This window comes from Typopeltis vanoorti, chromosome 4, assembly GCF_054136105.1.
Source record: "Typopeltis vanoorti isolate ZY-2024b chromosome 4, IOZ_Tvanoo_1.0, whole genome shotgun sequence".
Taxonomy (NCBI): domain Eukaryota; kingdom Metazoa; phylum Arthropoda; class Arachnida; order Uropygi; family Thelyphonidae; genus Typopeltis; species Typopeltis vanoorti.
This window is the reverse complement of record NC_143552.1, coordinates 65,490,434-65,506,623: the sequence shown is the minus strand read 5'-3', so window position 1 is coordinate 65,506,623 and position 16,190 is coordinate 65,490,434. Positions and strand designations below refer to the sequence as shown.

The window sequence follows — 16,190 nt, the reverse complement described above, 5'->3', positions numbered from 1 at the left end:
TTTTGGTTTATATTAAACTAAAGTTTTACTCTAATACATTAGTCGTTTCCATAATTTTCATAATGTATGAGGATTGTTTGAAAAGTTTGATAAATATCCAATAGATGGTGACACAATTCATTCATTCATACCAGTGTCGGCATTTATTCTTTTTCATGACCCCTGGCAAAATTTTAGCCACGTGTGACGCATACCTCTCATTTGGCAAACATTTAAAATGACTGTGTTCACATTTTTCATAAAAATGAAGAAAAACAAGTTTCATGCAGTGACAAAACATTTTTATTTGAAGAAGTGGAAGGCTGTGCAGATCAAAGCCGAGTTAGATGCAATTCATGGGGACTCTGCACCAGCATTAAAGACTATTTATTTTTGGATAAATGAGTTTAAACATGGTTGCAAGTCCATCGAAGGTGAAGCACGCTCCAGATGCCCGAATGAGGTCACTACAAAGGAAATGATTGACAAAATCCATGTAATTGTTATGGAAGCCCACCGAGTAAAAGTGCATGAGATTGTAGGCATCGTGACTGAATGAGTTTATAATATCCTGCACGAAGATACTTTTCTGTGCCCCCCCCCCACACACAAAGACAGCCTGAAGATATACATTATAATTCCACTATCGTAATTCCATATACGTTTCCAATTCTGTATTCAGTTTCCAATAAAATTTCCAGACTCCTCAAGCCACATGGAATACGAGTGGCTTTTAAACCTCCAATAAAGACCATCCGCCAATTGTTAAGATCTCCAAAAGACAGTCATCCTTTTTACACATATGCCGGAGTCTACAACATCCCCTGCTCGTGCAGCTTGAACTATATTGGCCAGACTTCTAGAAGTTTTGAAATCAGGAAAAAAGAACACATAGGAGACGTAAACAATAATAGGGAAGACAAATCGGGGTTAGCTTTTCATTTCTCGATGACAAACCATACCATAGAATGGGACAAAAGCTTCATGCCCTACTTAGAGGAGGATTTCTGCTTCCAAATGATAAAAGAAGCCACAACAGTTATTCGTTCAGAACAAAACCTAAATAGAAACCAAAGATTAATTCTGTCTGAGATCTGGAAGATCCTCATTAAATCTTTAAACTTGCTAGAATTAAATTTTGCTACAAATTATAGAATGTTCCTATGTAACAACAAGTGAGATCATACATGCTCTATGCATGTGATGTACGCGATCTTCTGTTTTTTGTAAAAATACAACTGTATTCGGTTCATTTACAGTTTTAGTGCAACAGTTTTAACATTTAAGTGGTCTTACATCTATATATCTTTTACCCTGATGAAGCCAACAGCTATAGTTGGCGAAACTAGTTGGTATAACTTAGTTTGAAATAAATCTGACCTATAAACCCAAATAGAAGTCAATCTTTCCTTGAAGAAGTTATTGTTTTCTGAACAAATTAAAGTAATTGGATAGGGAAACTAAAATTGAAAAGGTTGCGTGTAAGAGAGAGAAACTTAAGTAGTGATTATATAATTGTTGATCCTTATTTGCAGAAAAAATTGCAGAATAGAGAGGATATAAATCGGCAAGGGACTACTGAAATTAGTGACGTGTACCAGTTCTAAAGCTGGTACAACAACTAAAGGGAATCTGCAATTTTTGTATACAAATGCAAGAAGCATTCGAAATAAGAGGGAAGAATTTTTGGCATTAGACGGTGCAATCTCACCAAAAGTTGTAAGCATTAGAGAAACTTTGCTGTCAGCAGAAGATGTGGTCACTGGAAATGAATGTGACGGGTACAGTATTTTTAGGGAGGATAGAGAAGACAGAACGGGGGAAGGAGTACTGTTGATGATAGCTGATGAGTTCCAGACAAAGAAAGTAGTATATATCAAGATGATAGACATGTGAATGATAGTACATTTGAGGTGGTCTGGTGTGAAATAGTGACCAACGCAACCAAATATGCAGTTGGTTGCTGCTATAGGCCAGGGGGTTAGGGGGTGATATTGAATTCATGCATCAGCAAATTAGTGCAATGAGTGCAGGTTAGTGATTATTATGGGGGATTTTAATTATGGTGATATCAACTGGAAGGAGGAAATATCACGTGGCAAAAAGGAAATGGAATTCATACATCTTCTACGAGATAATTACTTGAAACAGCACATAACTGAAGGGACATGTGGTGTGAGAGTGTTGGACCTGGTCATTGGTTCAGAGGATATATACATAAGTAAGGTGTCCTTGTTATTACCACCAATTGGTGAGAGCGATCATGTGGTATTGACTCGGGAGGTTGCAAAATTTGTGGATTTCTCTCTTAAGAAGGGGGATATATAGGGAACTACAGGTTAGGCAATTATAACAAGCTTTAGAGTGAGCTTGCAGCAGTCACATGGCAGAACATATTGCAGGGGAAAGATGTTAGCAGTGCATGGGATAAAATCAGTGGGTATCTGAGGGAGGCAATATCAGATTGTGTCCCCATGGTCAGGAAGACAAACAAGGTGGGCATTAGATGGATGAGTAGTAGTAGTAGTATCAAGCTTGATCTGCAAAAAAAGAAAATGTTATGGAGAATTTACAAAGAGAAAGGCAATCAGTACACCCATGAGAAGTACAAGGCTCAAGCTAGGAAGGTTACCAGCATAGTAAGAAAAGCTAAATCAGATTATGAGAATACCTTAGCCAAGGAGATCAAGAGTAATCTCGAAGAGTTCTTCTGCTATGTGGCAAGTAAAAGGAAGAATGACTATGGAAGGATAACGTTAGTGGGTGCTGATGGTATCGAGGTGACCAATTCAGATGTAATAGTAGAGTTACTCAGTGATCACTTTTCAAAAGTCTATCACCCAAATGAGAATATCTCTGTACCTGTAGCAATATCAGTTGCTAGACAAACTAGCTTTTTTTAACAGTAAATTGTATTCGTTCAAAACTTCCATAAGGGCATCAAAAATATCAACTCCAGTGGTTGTATCGTGCATAGGAATAATTTCTAGAAGTTCTTCATTTACTTTTAAGTTCATATCACATCCACGAATAAAAACAGCCAGCTGAATGATATCCTACATCTGTACTTTCATCAATTGCAAGAGGAATAAGTCTCAAATGTTGGAATTTGAGACTCAAGTTTCCGGCTATATCATCAATTCTATAAGCAATGGTATTTCGAGATAAGCTTATATTTTTAAATTTCTTTAATTGATCAGGACATAACACTTCAACTGCTTTAATAATACATTTGCAAATAAATTCCCCTTCAGTGAATGGTTTCGACTTGCTTGCAATTAAATGTGATAACAAATAGCTGGTTTTTACCATAGCTCTGTTATCTTCAATAGGTTTGGTAAATCACTTTGATTTTTAAGTGTCAACTTTAATTCTGACAATTTATCTTCACGAAGTTTCGCAACATATTTGTCATAGTTTTCTTTATGATTTGTATTGAAATGCCTTTTAATATTATATTCTTTGCAAACTGCGATAGAGTTTCTACATATCAGGCATTTTTTTTTCCCCTTGAAAACAAAAATATTGTAACTCTCATTTTTCTTGAAAACTATAATGTTTTTCAATTGATCGTTTTTTACTCATACTGGTTGAAGGTTTTGAAATTATTTTTATAAATTCTTTATTAATTATAAAGAAAACACTACACTTTCTTACAACCAGAAAATTGCTAATGGCTAGACTCCGATTGCTGTGGTCAGCAGATGTAGCCGCATACGTAGCTTTGCTTGTTAAAATTCGGTAAAATTCAATATTTATGCAGTCGTGTAACAAGCTTTTTTGAAATGAAAAATAGAGCTTTATTTCCTTTAGAAAGTGCAGAGTAGTTTGGCATATAAAATAATCTTAAGTGGAAATGTTAATTTTTTAAATATGTTTATTTAAATCAGTGTTGTCAAAAGTTAAATAAGATTACTGGTTACAAAGTTTGGCAGGCCTCATGTGGCTCGCATGTTTGACATGCCTGGTCTAAGACTTTGATTAGGCCACATATGGGCTACTGTGCACAGATTTGGTCACCTGGTTTTCAAAAGGATGAAGAGATGTTGGAAAGAGTCCAGAGAAAATTGGCTAAGGTAGTTTCTGATCTCTGGCAGTCTAGTGTGTAGTGGATAAGATGAAGAGAGGTGATATTACAGAGACGTCCAAGTTGGTAAGGAGTTGCTATTGGATTAACATTGAAGAGGTTTTTCATAAAATGATAGGGTAGCAGATAGGGGAAGAACATGAGGTCATTCCTGGAAGGCTGTATAAGGAGGGTGTGAGTACGGGAGCAAAAAGCAGGGTTTTTGCACGGAGAGCTGTTGAAAAAAACAGTTGGTTAAATATAACAATTGTTGACAATAACAATAGTCCCAAAACAGATCTCCGTGAAGATCCACAGTGAGCTATTTCGGGACCACTATTTAACTTGTATGTTAATGATATCAGGACTTGTTTAACTGGAGATATGCACCTGTTCACCAGGTATACAGAAATTGTGTTTGCTTCTTCTGATTACATTACGGTTTGGTTAGGCCCAAATCGAGTCTTGGCCTCCTGGATGTGTTGCATCAATTTTATTATTATTATTATTCAAGCCTCCATGGAGTCAAAAGACTTATCGTGGGAGATCCTTCCTAAGAAACACGAAGTCTATCAAGACTCATCGAGGGGAGGTCCCCCCCTACCCGCCTAAGAAACACAAAGTTTATCATACCACTCCTTGAACTTATTGACTGTTCTCGCTCTCACCACTCCACACCAGGCAATGCATTCCATGGTTCAACCATCCTCCATGCAAAGAAACCACTCCTCACCCTCTTGCTCACAGTCTCCTTTCGTAACTTCCAGGGATGGCCTCTTGTCATCACTCCTTCCCGCTGTTCAACCAAGCGAAAGAACTCCCCAGTGTCAACCCTGTAACCACCTCTCAACAGTTTAAAAGTCTCAATCATATCATCTCTCCTTCTTCTATCCACCAAACTTTGTAGTCCACGTTCCCTCAGCCGATCCTCATAACTATCATTGTACAGTCCTGAAACCATCTTTGTTATCTGCCTTTGTACCCTTTCCACGGTTAATTTATCCCCTTCAAATCCTGGGGACCAAATCTGAGAACAATAGTCCAAGTGTGGTCTCATCAGGGTCTTATACAACGGAATGATAACTGTTTTATCTCTGCAGGTCAGTGTCCTTCTCATTATTGCAGCAATCCTCTGTGTTACCTATACCACCTTTGCAATATGTCCCCTAAATTTAAGGTTTCTATCAATCATCAACCCCCAGATCTCTTGTCTCCCCTACTTCCTCCAGTATAACTCCTCTCATAGAGTATGCACTGTCCCATCGATGTTTCCCAAACCTCAAGACCTTACATTTTGCTGTGTTAAACTGATCCTTCCCCATTCATTTGCCCATCTATCAAGCTTATTCAAATCCTCTTGTGGGGCTGCCATATCTGCACTATTACTAATAATCCTTCCCAGCTTTGCATCATCTGCAAACAACTGAACATCCTCCTGCAATCCACTGACAATGTCATTGATATAAAGGTTAAATAATATAGGTCCCAGCACTGAGCCCTGTGGGACCCCACTTGTAACTCTCTGCTTCCTTGAAACTGCCCCACCATACACAACTCTCTGATACCTATCGGACAGCCAATCCTGAATCCAGTTGAAAAATCTGACATCCAGACCCATGTGCTGCAACTTAAATATCAGCTTTCATGTGGCACTCTGTCAAATTCCTTCGCTGTCTAAGAAAATGTCCCCACCCTCTTTGATATAGTTATATCAAAGAGGGTGGGGACCAGGAAATGTTTAGAGAGTTGAGGTTGGCAAGTGCAAGAAGAATGATTCTTATGGGAGATTTTAACTACAGTAGTATAAACTGAGGGAGAGGAAGATGCATGTAGCAATAAGGGAATAGAATTTCTAGAATTCTTGAGGGACAAATGTCTTAGACAACATGTAATAGAGGGAACAAGAGGTTCAAGAGTTTTGGATTTGGTTATAGCATCAGAAGAGTTGATAATAATTGAGATGACATCTCTCCCACCAGTTGGAGAGAGCGACCATATGGTTTTGACTTGGAAAATTAATAGACATGCAGGAGTATAAAAGAGAAAGGAACATATGTGAAATTATAAGACAGGTGATTATAATAGTCTAAGACGTCAACTTGGGGAAGTTTCATGGAGGGAGGAATTGGAAGGCCGGGATACCATCCAGTCCCACAGCTTTACTGACATCCAGAGTACTCAGTATTTGAAACACACTCTCCTCCTGTACCTCTAAACCTTGAACCTGCCCTATCACTCTAGCATTAAAACTGATTCCTCACAAACCGGCCTATAATTACACTTCCACAGTCATTTCTCCTCCTCCTGGTCACATATCTAAAAAATTCCCTAGCATTTTCTTTGGATCTTAGGGCTAATCTCCTCCCATATTGCAGTTTCGTCTTCCTTACCATACTGGTCACTCTTCTGGCCTGTGTCTTATACCCTTCATGCATCTTCTCTTCACCTGTCTCCTTATATCTCTTCCACAGCCTCTTTTTCGCATGCAATTCCTGTTTAATATTGTTTGTCATCCACTTTACTCCAAATTGTGTCCTCTTCTTCACTCGTGGCATACAACTTACCGTTGCTGCTAACAAACATTCTTTCATAATTTCCCACACAATAATGATATCTCGGCCTTCCAATTCCTCCCTCCATGAAACTTCCCCAAGTTGACGTCTTAGACTATTATAATCACCTGTCTTATAATTCCACATATGTTTCTGTCTCTTTTATACTCCTGCATGTCTATTCATTTTCCAAGTCAAAACCATATGGTCGCTCTCTCCAACTGGTGGGAGAGATGTCATCTCAATTATTATCAACTCTTCTGATGCTATAACCAAATCCAAAACTCTTGAACCTCTTGTTCCCTCTATTACATGTTGTCTAAGACATTTGTCCCTCAAGATTTCTAGAAATTCTATTCCCTTATTGCTATATGCATCTTCCTCTCCCCAATTTATACTACTGTAGTTAAAATCTCCCATAACAATCATTCTTCTTGCACTTGCCAACCTCAACTCTCTAAACATTTCCTGGTCCCCACCCTCTTTTTCCAAAACTTTACGTTACCAGTTTGGACATTGTAGTATGATGTTGCTATTTTGACTAATGGTGGCTACAATATTGTTCTAGGTTTTCCTTTTGATGTTTTATCAATAATTTAATATTGATTTTCTTCATAAGAATACTGTCATTTTCCATATAAAAAAACATGTCCTGCCCACTGCAACTTTTTGAACTTGATATTGTGGGGTCTTTATAAAGTTGATATAACTCATGGATGTATCTGATTCTCCAGAGACCATTATCATTCACTGGTCCAAACATTTTTCGAAGGATTTTTCTTTCAAAAGTTGAAATCAAATTTTCTGCTCTTGCCATAAATATCAGGTTTCATGGGTAACAACTGGATGAATTATTGATTTATATATCTTTACTTTAGTCTTCCAATGAATATCTTTTGAACTGAGTACACAAGAGAGAGAGAGAGAATAGAAAGCTTGATTACCTCTCTTTATTCAATTCTGCACTTCCAAGCAAATGATTCCACTTTTTCATTTTATGGTTCCCAATTTTCACACTTGTATCAGTTAACTGATTCTGCCTGGTATTAATCATTATTTTGGTTTTTAATTATTAATTTTTAGTCTTAACTCTTGTGCTGATTTTTCTAGTTACAAATATGTTTATTGAGATTTCTGTTTGGTTCTTCACATGATGTTAAATTCATCTGCATATATGCTACAATCAGCATGGAGTTGTTTATTGTTTTATTATTATTATTATTACCCAAGACCCCATGGAGTCAAATACTCATTATTATTATTATTATTATTATTATTATTATTATTACCCCAAGACCTCATGGAGTCAAAGACGCATCTGGGAGATCCTTTTATCACACACACATCTCATCATACCGAGCCTTAAACACACTCAAACTCCTTGCAGACACCACATTCTCAGGCAAGGCATTACAATCATTCACAACTCTGCATGAAAAAAACCTGCCTCTCACTCCCCTACTCACACCCTCTTTATACAGTTTCCAGGGATGACAATGTATAAACCTCATCTAGGAGGTTTATACGGTGTCTTTAGTATCTATTGGCAATGAACGAATAATGTATTCCAAAGCCAAGAAAAGTATTGGAAAGGGATCTGTTAAATCATTTTGTATTTTAACCTGTGTTTAGGAATTTTCCATTGTTAACCTTGTAAGTCAACCTTGTTACATTGCACCCCTCAATTGGAAAAGGCCTAAGTTTGATTCTCATCATGACAAGAGGAATCTTTATGGTTTTTTTTTTTTTTTTTTTCAATTGATGGTGAGTTAGCCGATCTCATATGGAGATAGCAGAGTTTTTTCTCCTGGAAACTCGGGTTTTTCACCTTGCATACAGACAAATTGGCCTTGAGAACACAAGCAATATACAGACAAAATATACTATTGGTGGTAGCAAGCAGTATATGGCATTGGTGTAAGTGATGATGGGATTGGTGGATTAAGCGGTGGAGACAGAAAGTTGTAGAGTAGGTGCCCTCCCTCCCTCAATGAGTCTTTGACATCCTTGATTGTGTCATGTAATAATAATAATTTTCCTTTGTTAATGCTGTCCTTTGCTTACCCTTATGCCATATTCTGTTGTATGCTTGTGTTTGCTTACCATTGCATAAAGGATTAAAACAAATTTTTTGTCTATTTTATAAATAACTAATATGAAAGGTGTTCAGATTACTTTTGTTTTTGAAAGGAATATTAAGAGAGAAAAAAATAATCCCAGTCACATTATGAAAGTGATTAACTCAAAGCCAAAAGCAAAAATAAATAAGGAAGAGGTGAACCATATATACTGAGTAATCACTGCAGACAAACTGATGGCATAACATTATGATTCACAACTGATCTATAGGATGGCTTGTATATATTCACTTCACTCTCTGACACCCTATTTATATTAATTTATTTTTTCACATAACATATTTTTACAGAAAAACACGAAAATGTTAACAAACTTAACAGTGCTAAATTAATCATTATACATAAATTTTTAAATAGCATATCTTCCATCAATAACCATAATTCAAACATGAAGTTCTATAAATTCACTGCATATAAAATACACTGAAGAATGACATTTTACATTCTTCAGTGTACTCAATACTAACAGCAAAAAATTAACCTCATATATTTCTTCTCTCTCTCTCTCTTCTTCACTATCTTTTTATTATGCAAAGAAGTAGGCAAGGACTAGAATTCAGAAATGGATTGATAACAGTATTCTTTATGATGGACAGCATGTTGTTAGGGGGGAAGGTCATGTTTTAGTTCTCTGCTTATGTATTACAATAAGGTGAAAAATTCACTTGATAAAGGAGATATATATATATATATATATACTATGGTGTCTTGGGTTTTTCAAAGGCCTTCAATCGTTGCCATATGACAAGCTAGGAGCTAAATTGAAACAGATGGGATTAGATAGCAGATTAATGAGTTGGACTGCTGACTGGCTGTCAGATAGATATCAGTCAGTTGCATGTGGAGGAGTGGTATCCCCCAAAAAAGAAGGTCACTAGTGGAGTGCCACAGGGATCTGTTTTGGGACCCATGTTTAATTTGTATGTTAATGATATTGGGATTTGCTTAACTGGGGATATGTAGCTGTTCACCATGATGCAAAGTTGGGAAGAACAATGAGAAGTAGAGTAGATGTTGTGGCTTTGCAGGAGAATCTGAATAGACTATGTAAGTGGGAAAGTGAATGGAGACTTGGAGAGGACAGAGTTATGGAGTTGTAAGTTTAATGTTGGAAAGTCTTGAAATTTGGTAAGTAAGGCTGGGATGCAGAGTATATAATTAATAAGAAAATTTTGAAAGAGGCAGAAGAGATGAGAGAGATAGAAGTGATGGTAGACAGAAACTTAAAGTTTAGGGATCCCATTGCTAAAATTTTCAGAACATCACAATGGATTATGGAAATAATGATGAGGACATTGACATGTAAAAGAAAAGAGATTATGGTTCCCTTGACTTTGATCAGGCCACAATATGAACTACTGTGCATTTGGTTACCTGTTTTTCAAGCAGATGAGGATGTATTGAAGAGGGTCTAGAGAAGATTTACTAAGTGAGAGTCAGGTCTATGGAATATCTGATACAAGGAGAGATTGAGAGAATGCAATTTACAGAGCCTTGTGAATAGAAGAAGAGGGGATATGATTGAGACATATAAGTCGGTGAGGAGTTGTTACCAGATTAATATGGAGGAGCTTTTTCAAAGAATAGAGGGAAGCAAGAGTAGAACTAGAGGCCATCCCTAGAAGCTCAATAAGGAGGGTGTGAGAAGAAGGTTCTTTGCATGGAGAGTGGAATGCATTGCTGAAAGTGCAGTGAATGCAGAAAAAAATGGGTTTAAGGCATGCTACGATGATCTTTTTTGCATGAGAGAGAGTATGGACCTTCCAGCATCATGTCCTTGGACTCCAGATGCTAATAACTATATGTATCCTACACAAACTGATAAACTCTATAAACTTAAACAATAACACCTGCTTGAGTGTATATGGCCTGGCCACATAAGTAAAAATTTCATTCCTCTCTTGCATGAAGTGCTGGCACTCCACCAGAATACAACAAATGGTAAGCCACATGTTGCCTTTTTCACACATAGGTGTGTCATGTGTAAGATGACTATGAAATATGTATACTCTAGCAAGAATACAATGACTGCCATCAGGCAGTTAGCTATGATCTTATAAACAGTTCTTTATGTGGTACTGTCAATCAATATATTAAAAAAGTATAAGATGATCTAGTAGCTGTAGTTGAAGCCTCATTTCCCTTAATTCCAATGTGGCAGGGAATCCAACACAACCAAAAATCAAAATTAATGGTCTTCATTTTGTACAACAGTTGTGAAACCTCACAAAGCACTGGATGTAGATTATACAAAGGAGAGGAAATGGCCTGTAAAGAACTCAATGAGCCTGAATAAATATATTACACACTTTTGGAAGTGGTTCTGTTTTATATACACAAGTGCAAGCTGAATGGCATGCAACTCTGCTGTATGATTACTACAATCAAGTGGGATTGGTTGGATACAGTAATGTCAGGAAACACAGCAGTACAGTCAGAGGTTTCAAATCATGAAACATTAATATAGATAGACAAGAAATCAGTTGCCTGCTCTGTGAGCATTGAACAATTTCCAGCAGACAGATGATGGAGTGTGAAACTTCTATTGTTGAGAAAGGGAGAGATTGCAGGGGGGAGAGTGCAAACCTGCCTTGGAGGAATGCTCTTATGTTTGGTGTAATGTGTTGACTTCATGTCAACAGCTTCCATAATTTCTTTAACATGCATACAAAAAATGACATATGGCAGTGTGACATGTGTGTGATATTAAGCTTCCCAACATAGAGTGAAGAGACTAATCGATGTAGGCTGCTCTGGAAGAGATTTTATTTTTAGGTTCATAAGTTAAGAGACAACTGTTTCCATCTAAGTGATAGACTGGGTCTTGTTTCAACATTAAGACTTTGAGTTGGTGATATAAATAGGACTAGGTTATGGACTTAAAAGTCAATTGCTGTGTTTATTTATAAATTGCTAGTATCATCAGAAATGAAGGAGATGATATTGTTTGCCCAAAACCTGTTGGAATAAGTGAAACATGGTTGGATGAGGATGATATCCTGATGAGAATAGAAATGGAAGGTCATGATGTTTTTTGTAAGGTTCAGAAAGAACAAGAAGGGAAGGGTGGGTAGCTCTGCTGACAATAGCAGTGTAATTATATCTGCATAACATGGAGATGCAAGAGGGGACATAGTGGCAATGGTCTTTAGTCAGTATGGTGTGAGGTGAAGGTTGACATCAAGAGATATTTAGTTAGATGTTGCTATAGGCTAGGTGGAGGAAACAATGAAGAAATGTACAAGCAACTTAGGTTAGTGAAGAAGGGATGGATGATCATTCTGAGTGATTTTCATTATGGTAATATAAATCAGAATGATGAGATTGCATTTGGAATAAGGAAAATGAATTTTTTGTGTTCTTGAGAGGCAACAATCTTTAGCAGTATGTAAAGACGGGAACGTGAGGATTGAGAGCGTAAGATCTAATCATTTCATCAAAAAATGTGATAGTGAGTTGGGTGCTGCATCTCTCCAGTCGGTGAGAGTGACCATGAAGTGATCACCTGGGTGGTGGTGGCTAGCCATATGAAGATTTCATGTTAGGAAAGGATATATGTGGAACTAGAAGAAATATTTAACAACATCAATGTGTGAATGTATTCTAAGGTGTAAAGGCTGAATAAGGTGGTTAACATCCATTCGACATTAAGTAAGTTTAATGTCAAATGGATGACTGAAGGGATTATGCGCAAAATTTGAAAGAAGAAGGCACTGTGGATGTAGCACAAGATAAATAATGATAATAATCAGTTGCAAGAAGGTTATAAAGTGCAGGCCAGGAAGGTGATGACTCACTTAGAAAGGACAGGAAAAAATGCAGTATGAGAAGAAATTAGCAAATCACAAAAAGAAAAATCTCAGGGAGTTTTTTGATATATAGCAACTTAGTAGTAAGAAGAATGATTATGGAAAGATGATGTTACTGAATGAAAATGGTAGATTGTTAACTGCTGTGGAGGACATTCAGTGAGCTTCAACAGGGAGTTTCATTCTCATCAATGGGAAATCATGAGCTCAAGTCAGAGGAAACAGGAGAAGACTTATGCAGGCAAGAAGTATATGAGTAGTTGAGTATGCTTGATGACATTTTTCATGATGTTTCTTAAGGGAATGTTCCAGGGAGTTGGCAGTAGTCTTGGCACTTTAATAAGAATCTTGTCACAGCACAAGTTTCAAAGGAGTGGAATGAAGGTAAAATTGTTCCATTTCACAAAGGTGTGGATGAGGCTAATGCTGTAAATTATAGGCTGATCTGCATATCTGGAGTTATTAAGGTGTTGCAGATTCTGGTGAGAGCTAGGATACAGAAGTGATTCGATCACAGCAGTATTTTTTGTGACTGTCAGCATGGATTTGTTAAAGGAATGTCATGTTTTAAAATTTTTTTAGAAGGTTTAAAAAATTACATGCATGGTTCACTAAGTGGATAACATAATAACTCTCCAACCCAGAAATCTGGGGCAGAAGTCCCATGGCAGGCATGGATCTTTGTTAAGACCTGCTCTGGATGAGCTTGTAAAGCTCCTTGTGTTTATAAGTCTTGTCTTAAAAAATAATAAAAATAAAAATAAAAATTGCTTATGTACTATAACAAAGTGACAAATGCACTGGACATGGGAGATGCATATACAGTGGTACATCACTCAGATTTTGCAAAGTCTTTTGATAGATTTGCCACACACATGCAACAAGTTGGTAAAAATATTGGAGCAGATGGGATTAGATGTAGATTAGTGAGATGAATAGACGAATGGCTGTCACATAGGTATCTGCAAGTTGTGTTGTATGATGGATGGTACCCTGAAATAGGAAAGTTACTAGTGGTGCACAGCAGGGGTTTGTTTTGGGACTATTGTTGTCTAACTTGTATATTATATTGGGATGGGTTCAACTTGAGATATACAACTTTTTGCAGATTATGTAAAACTGAGAAGAGTGATGAAGAAGAAAGCAGACATTTTATCCTTAGGAGGACATGAATAGATGGTATTGAGTGGGGAAGAGTGGAACTATCAGTTTTATGTTGCTAAGTGTAAGGCTCTGAAATTGTAGGCAACAATCAGATGCAAGTATACACTTGGTGGGGAAATTCAACCTTGGCATCACCTCTGGGTCTGGCTCCCACTAAAGAGACCTCAATAAAGGTCGAAACCAGTTTGGGTAGTGACCCTTCCCATAATGCATAGCATTATACATGTCCACAAAGAGATGTGCTTTACATTATGGGATACTAAGGAAAGTGATGAGAACTTAGTCCACCTTTGCCACGAGTTGACCCAGTCCTGAGGATACTTCAGGCGCAAACTTTGTTTGCTTACACTTGGATAAAGGAGTAAACTAAATATATAATTTATGTAACCTTGTATTTGAATTAAAAAACTAACCACTGTTTCCCCTATGAATTCTCATACTGTATTCTCCTGTTTACTCAGCTTTGACCCACATATGAGGAACTAAGCACATGCTACATGAAACATCTTGTGACTCATGTTTTGAATTTTGTCATCTAATCTTCTCTCCTTGATGTCCTTGCAACAAAGATGAAAGAAACTGGACTTAATAAACTCTATTTTTCTGCACATGTGTCAGCCATTATTAAAAATAAATTACATCCTACACATATTCCTTTAAAACATCTAGTTAAAATAAAATGGATAACAATATGATACTCTATAGGAGACAACATAGTTTTGTGAAGGATGGGTCTTGCCTTAGCAATTTGCTTACTTTTTATATTAAAGTGACAATGGAGTTGGATAAGGGAAATGGCTACTTACTGATATTGCTATACTTTTGCAAAGACATTTGACAGGATTCCACATCTCTGTCAAATGTCTTTTGACAGAGATGTGGTGTAATGAACTCTGTTGTGTTAACTGGAGCAATGATGATAAATGTACATCTGGTGATTTGGATTAGAGGGCAGCTGATGGACAGATATCAAAGAGTGATTTATGAGGGAGTTGAGTTCAGGAGAGGATAGATGACCAGTGGTATTCCACAGGACTTGGTACTTGGTCCTCTGTTGTTTAATTTGTACATCAATGATATAGGAAATGCTCTGACAGGAAATATTCATTTGTTTGCTGATGATGGTAAATGAAGATGATGTAGAGACCCTGCAGGAAATTAAACAGATCAGCAGTGTGGGCAAAGGTAAATGGCAACCAGTTTAATGTAGCCAAGTGAAAGGTGATGCACTTTGCAAAGAAGAGATAACAAGCTGTATACTAAATATTAATGAAAATGAGTTGCAGGAAACTGATGAGACCAAGGATGTGGAGGTGATCATGGACAGGAAGTTGAAGTTTAGAGGGCATACTGCAAAAGCAACCCAAACCAGCACATCAGATTATGTGATTGTTGAGGAACATACACACTGGCAGGGAGGGGGATAGAGAAGTTATTGTTCTCCTATATAAGGCTCTAATAAAGCTTCTGGACTGCTGTGCATAGATCTGGATGCTCAGACTCTGTGAGGATGAAGAGGTGGTGGACAGGATCAAGAGGTGAGTGACAAAGACTGTTGATCTATGGAATGCTCCTTGTAAGAATACACTGAGTGGGCTTCAATGGCTAGCTGATAGGCAAAAAAAGAGGAGACATGATAGAAGCATATAAGTTATTAAAGAGGTTTTATATGATTAACACCGAAGACTTCTTTTTTTTTTTTTTTTCAGCATGGCAGGAAGGGAAAGAACAAGGGGATCACCCATGAAAATTGTACTAGGACTAGATTTTTTGCTTGGAGTATGGTGAATAGGTTGCCAGAGGTGGTTGAAAGCATTTCACCAGTGAATGAGTTTGAAGAGAGGTATGATAGGTATTGTGTGAATAATGGATCTCCCATGATGGGGTCTTCTGACTCCATCCATGGAGATATCTGTATAATAATAATAGTAATAATACTATGTGCTTACCTATAATCATGATTTTCTGGATAGCCACCAATGTAAATATAATCTGTGGTACTTAGTTCAACTGCAGTACCTGGTGATTCCCCTGTACCTAGTTCTTCTTCATCTACCTGTATTAATAAACATATCTAATTCAAATATCTATCCCAAATTTAAAAAAAAAAAAAAAAAAGAAGAAGAAGAGAAAACTATTTTAATGATTCATAAGTCTTAAAAAAAAAAAGAAAGAATTCTGTTTCTGAACAAGTTCAACACTGCTGAGATGAGAAATTATTTTTAATATATTGAGTAAAGGAGAAAAATAACAATTATATAGCACATAATAGTGGTTCACAGTTAACTAAGTAAACAGGGATATGAAGGAGACTTGTAAAATAAGGACGAGAAGAGCACAGAGATTATCAGAACGTTTACTAACTTGTACTAAGAAAAAGTCGAAGTAGATTCTTTGCATACAGAACCAGACAGAGGTAAGTGGATAATAATGTTAAATGTGTGATGGGGGGGGGGGGGTCCACTGATTATCAAAAGATTTA

At 37.0% G+C, this 16,190-nt stretch overlaps 1 protein-coding gene across 1 annotated transcript in view; it reads right to left on the bottom strand.

Annotated features, from left to right (window-relative positions):
* LanA (laminin subunit alpha) overlaps positions 1–16,190 on the bottom strand; it is a 1,191,635-nt gene that overhangs the window by 130,789 nt on the left and 1,044,656 nt on the right. The window contains exon 54 of the mRNA XM_090391815.1: positions 15,658–15,764. Coding sequence (XP_090247941.1) covers positions 15,658–15,764 — 107 coding nt within the window. The remainder of the gene's footprint in view (positions 1–15,657; positions 15,765–16,190) is intronic.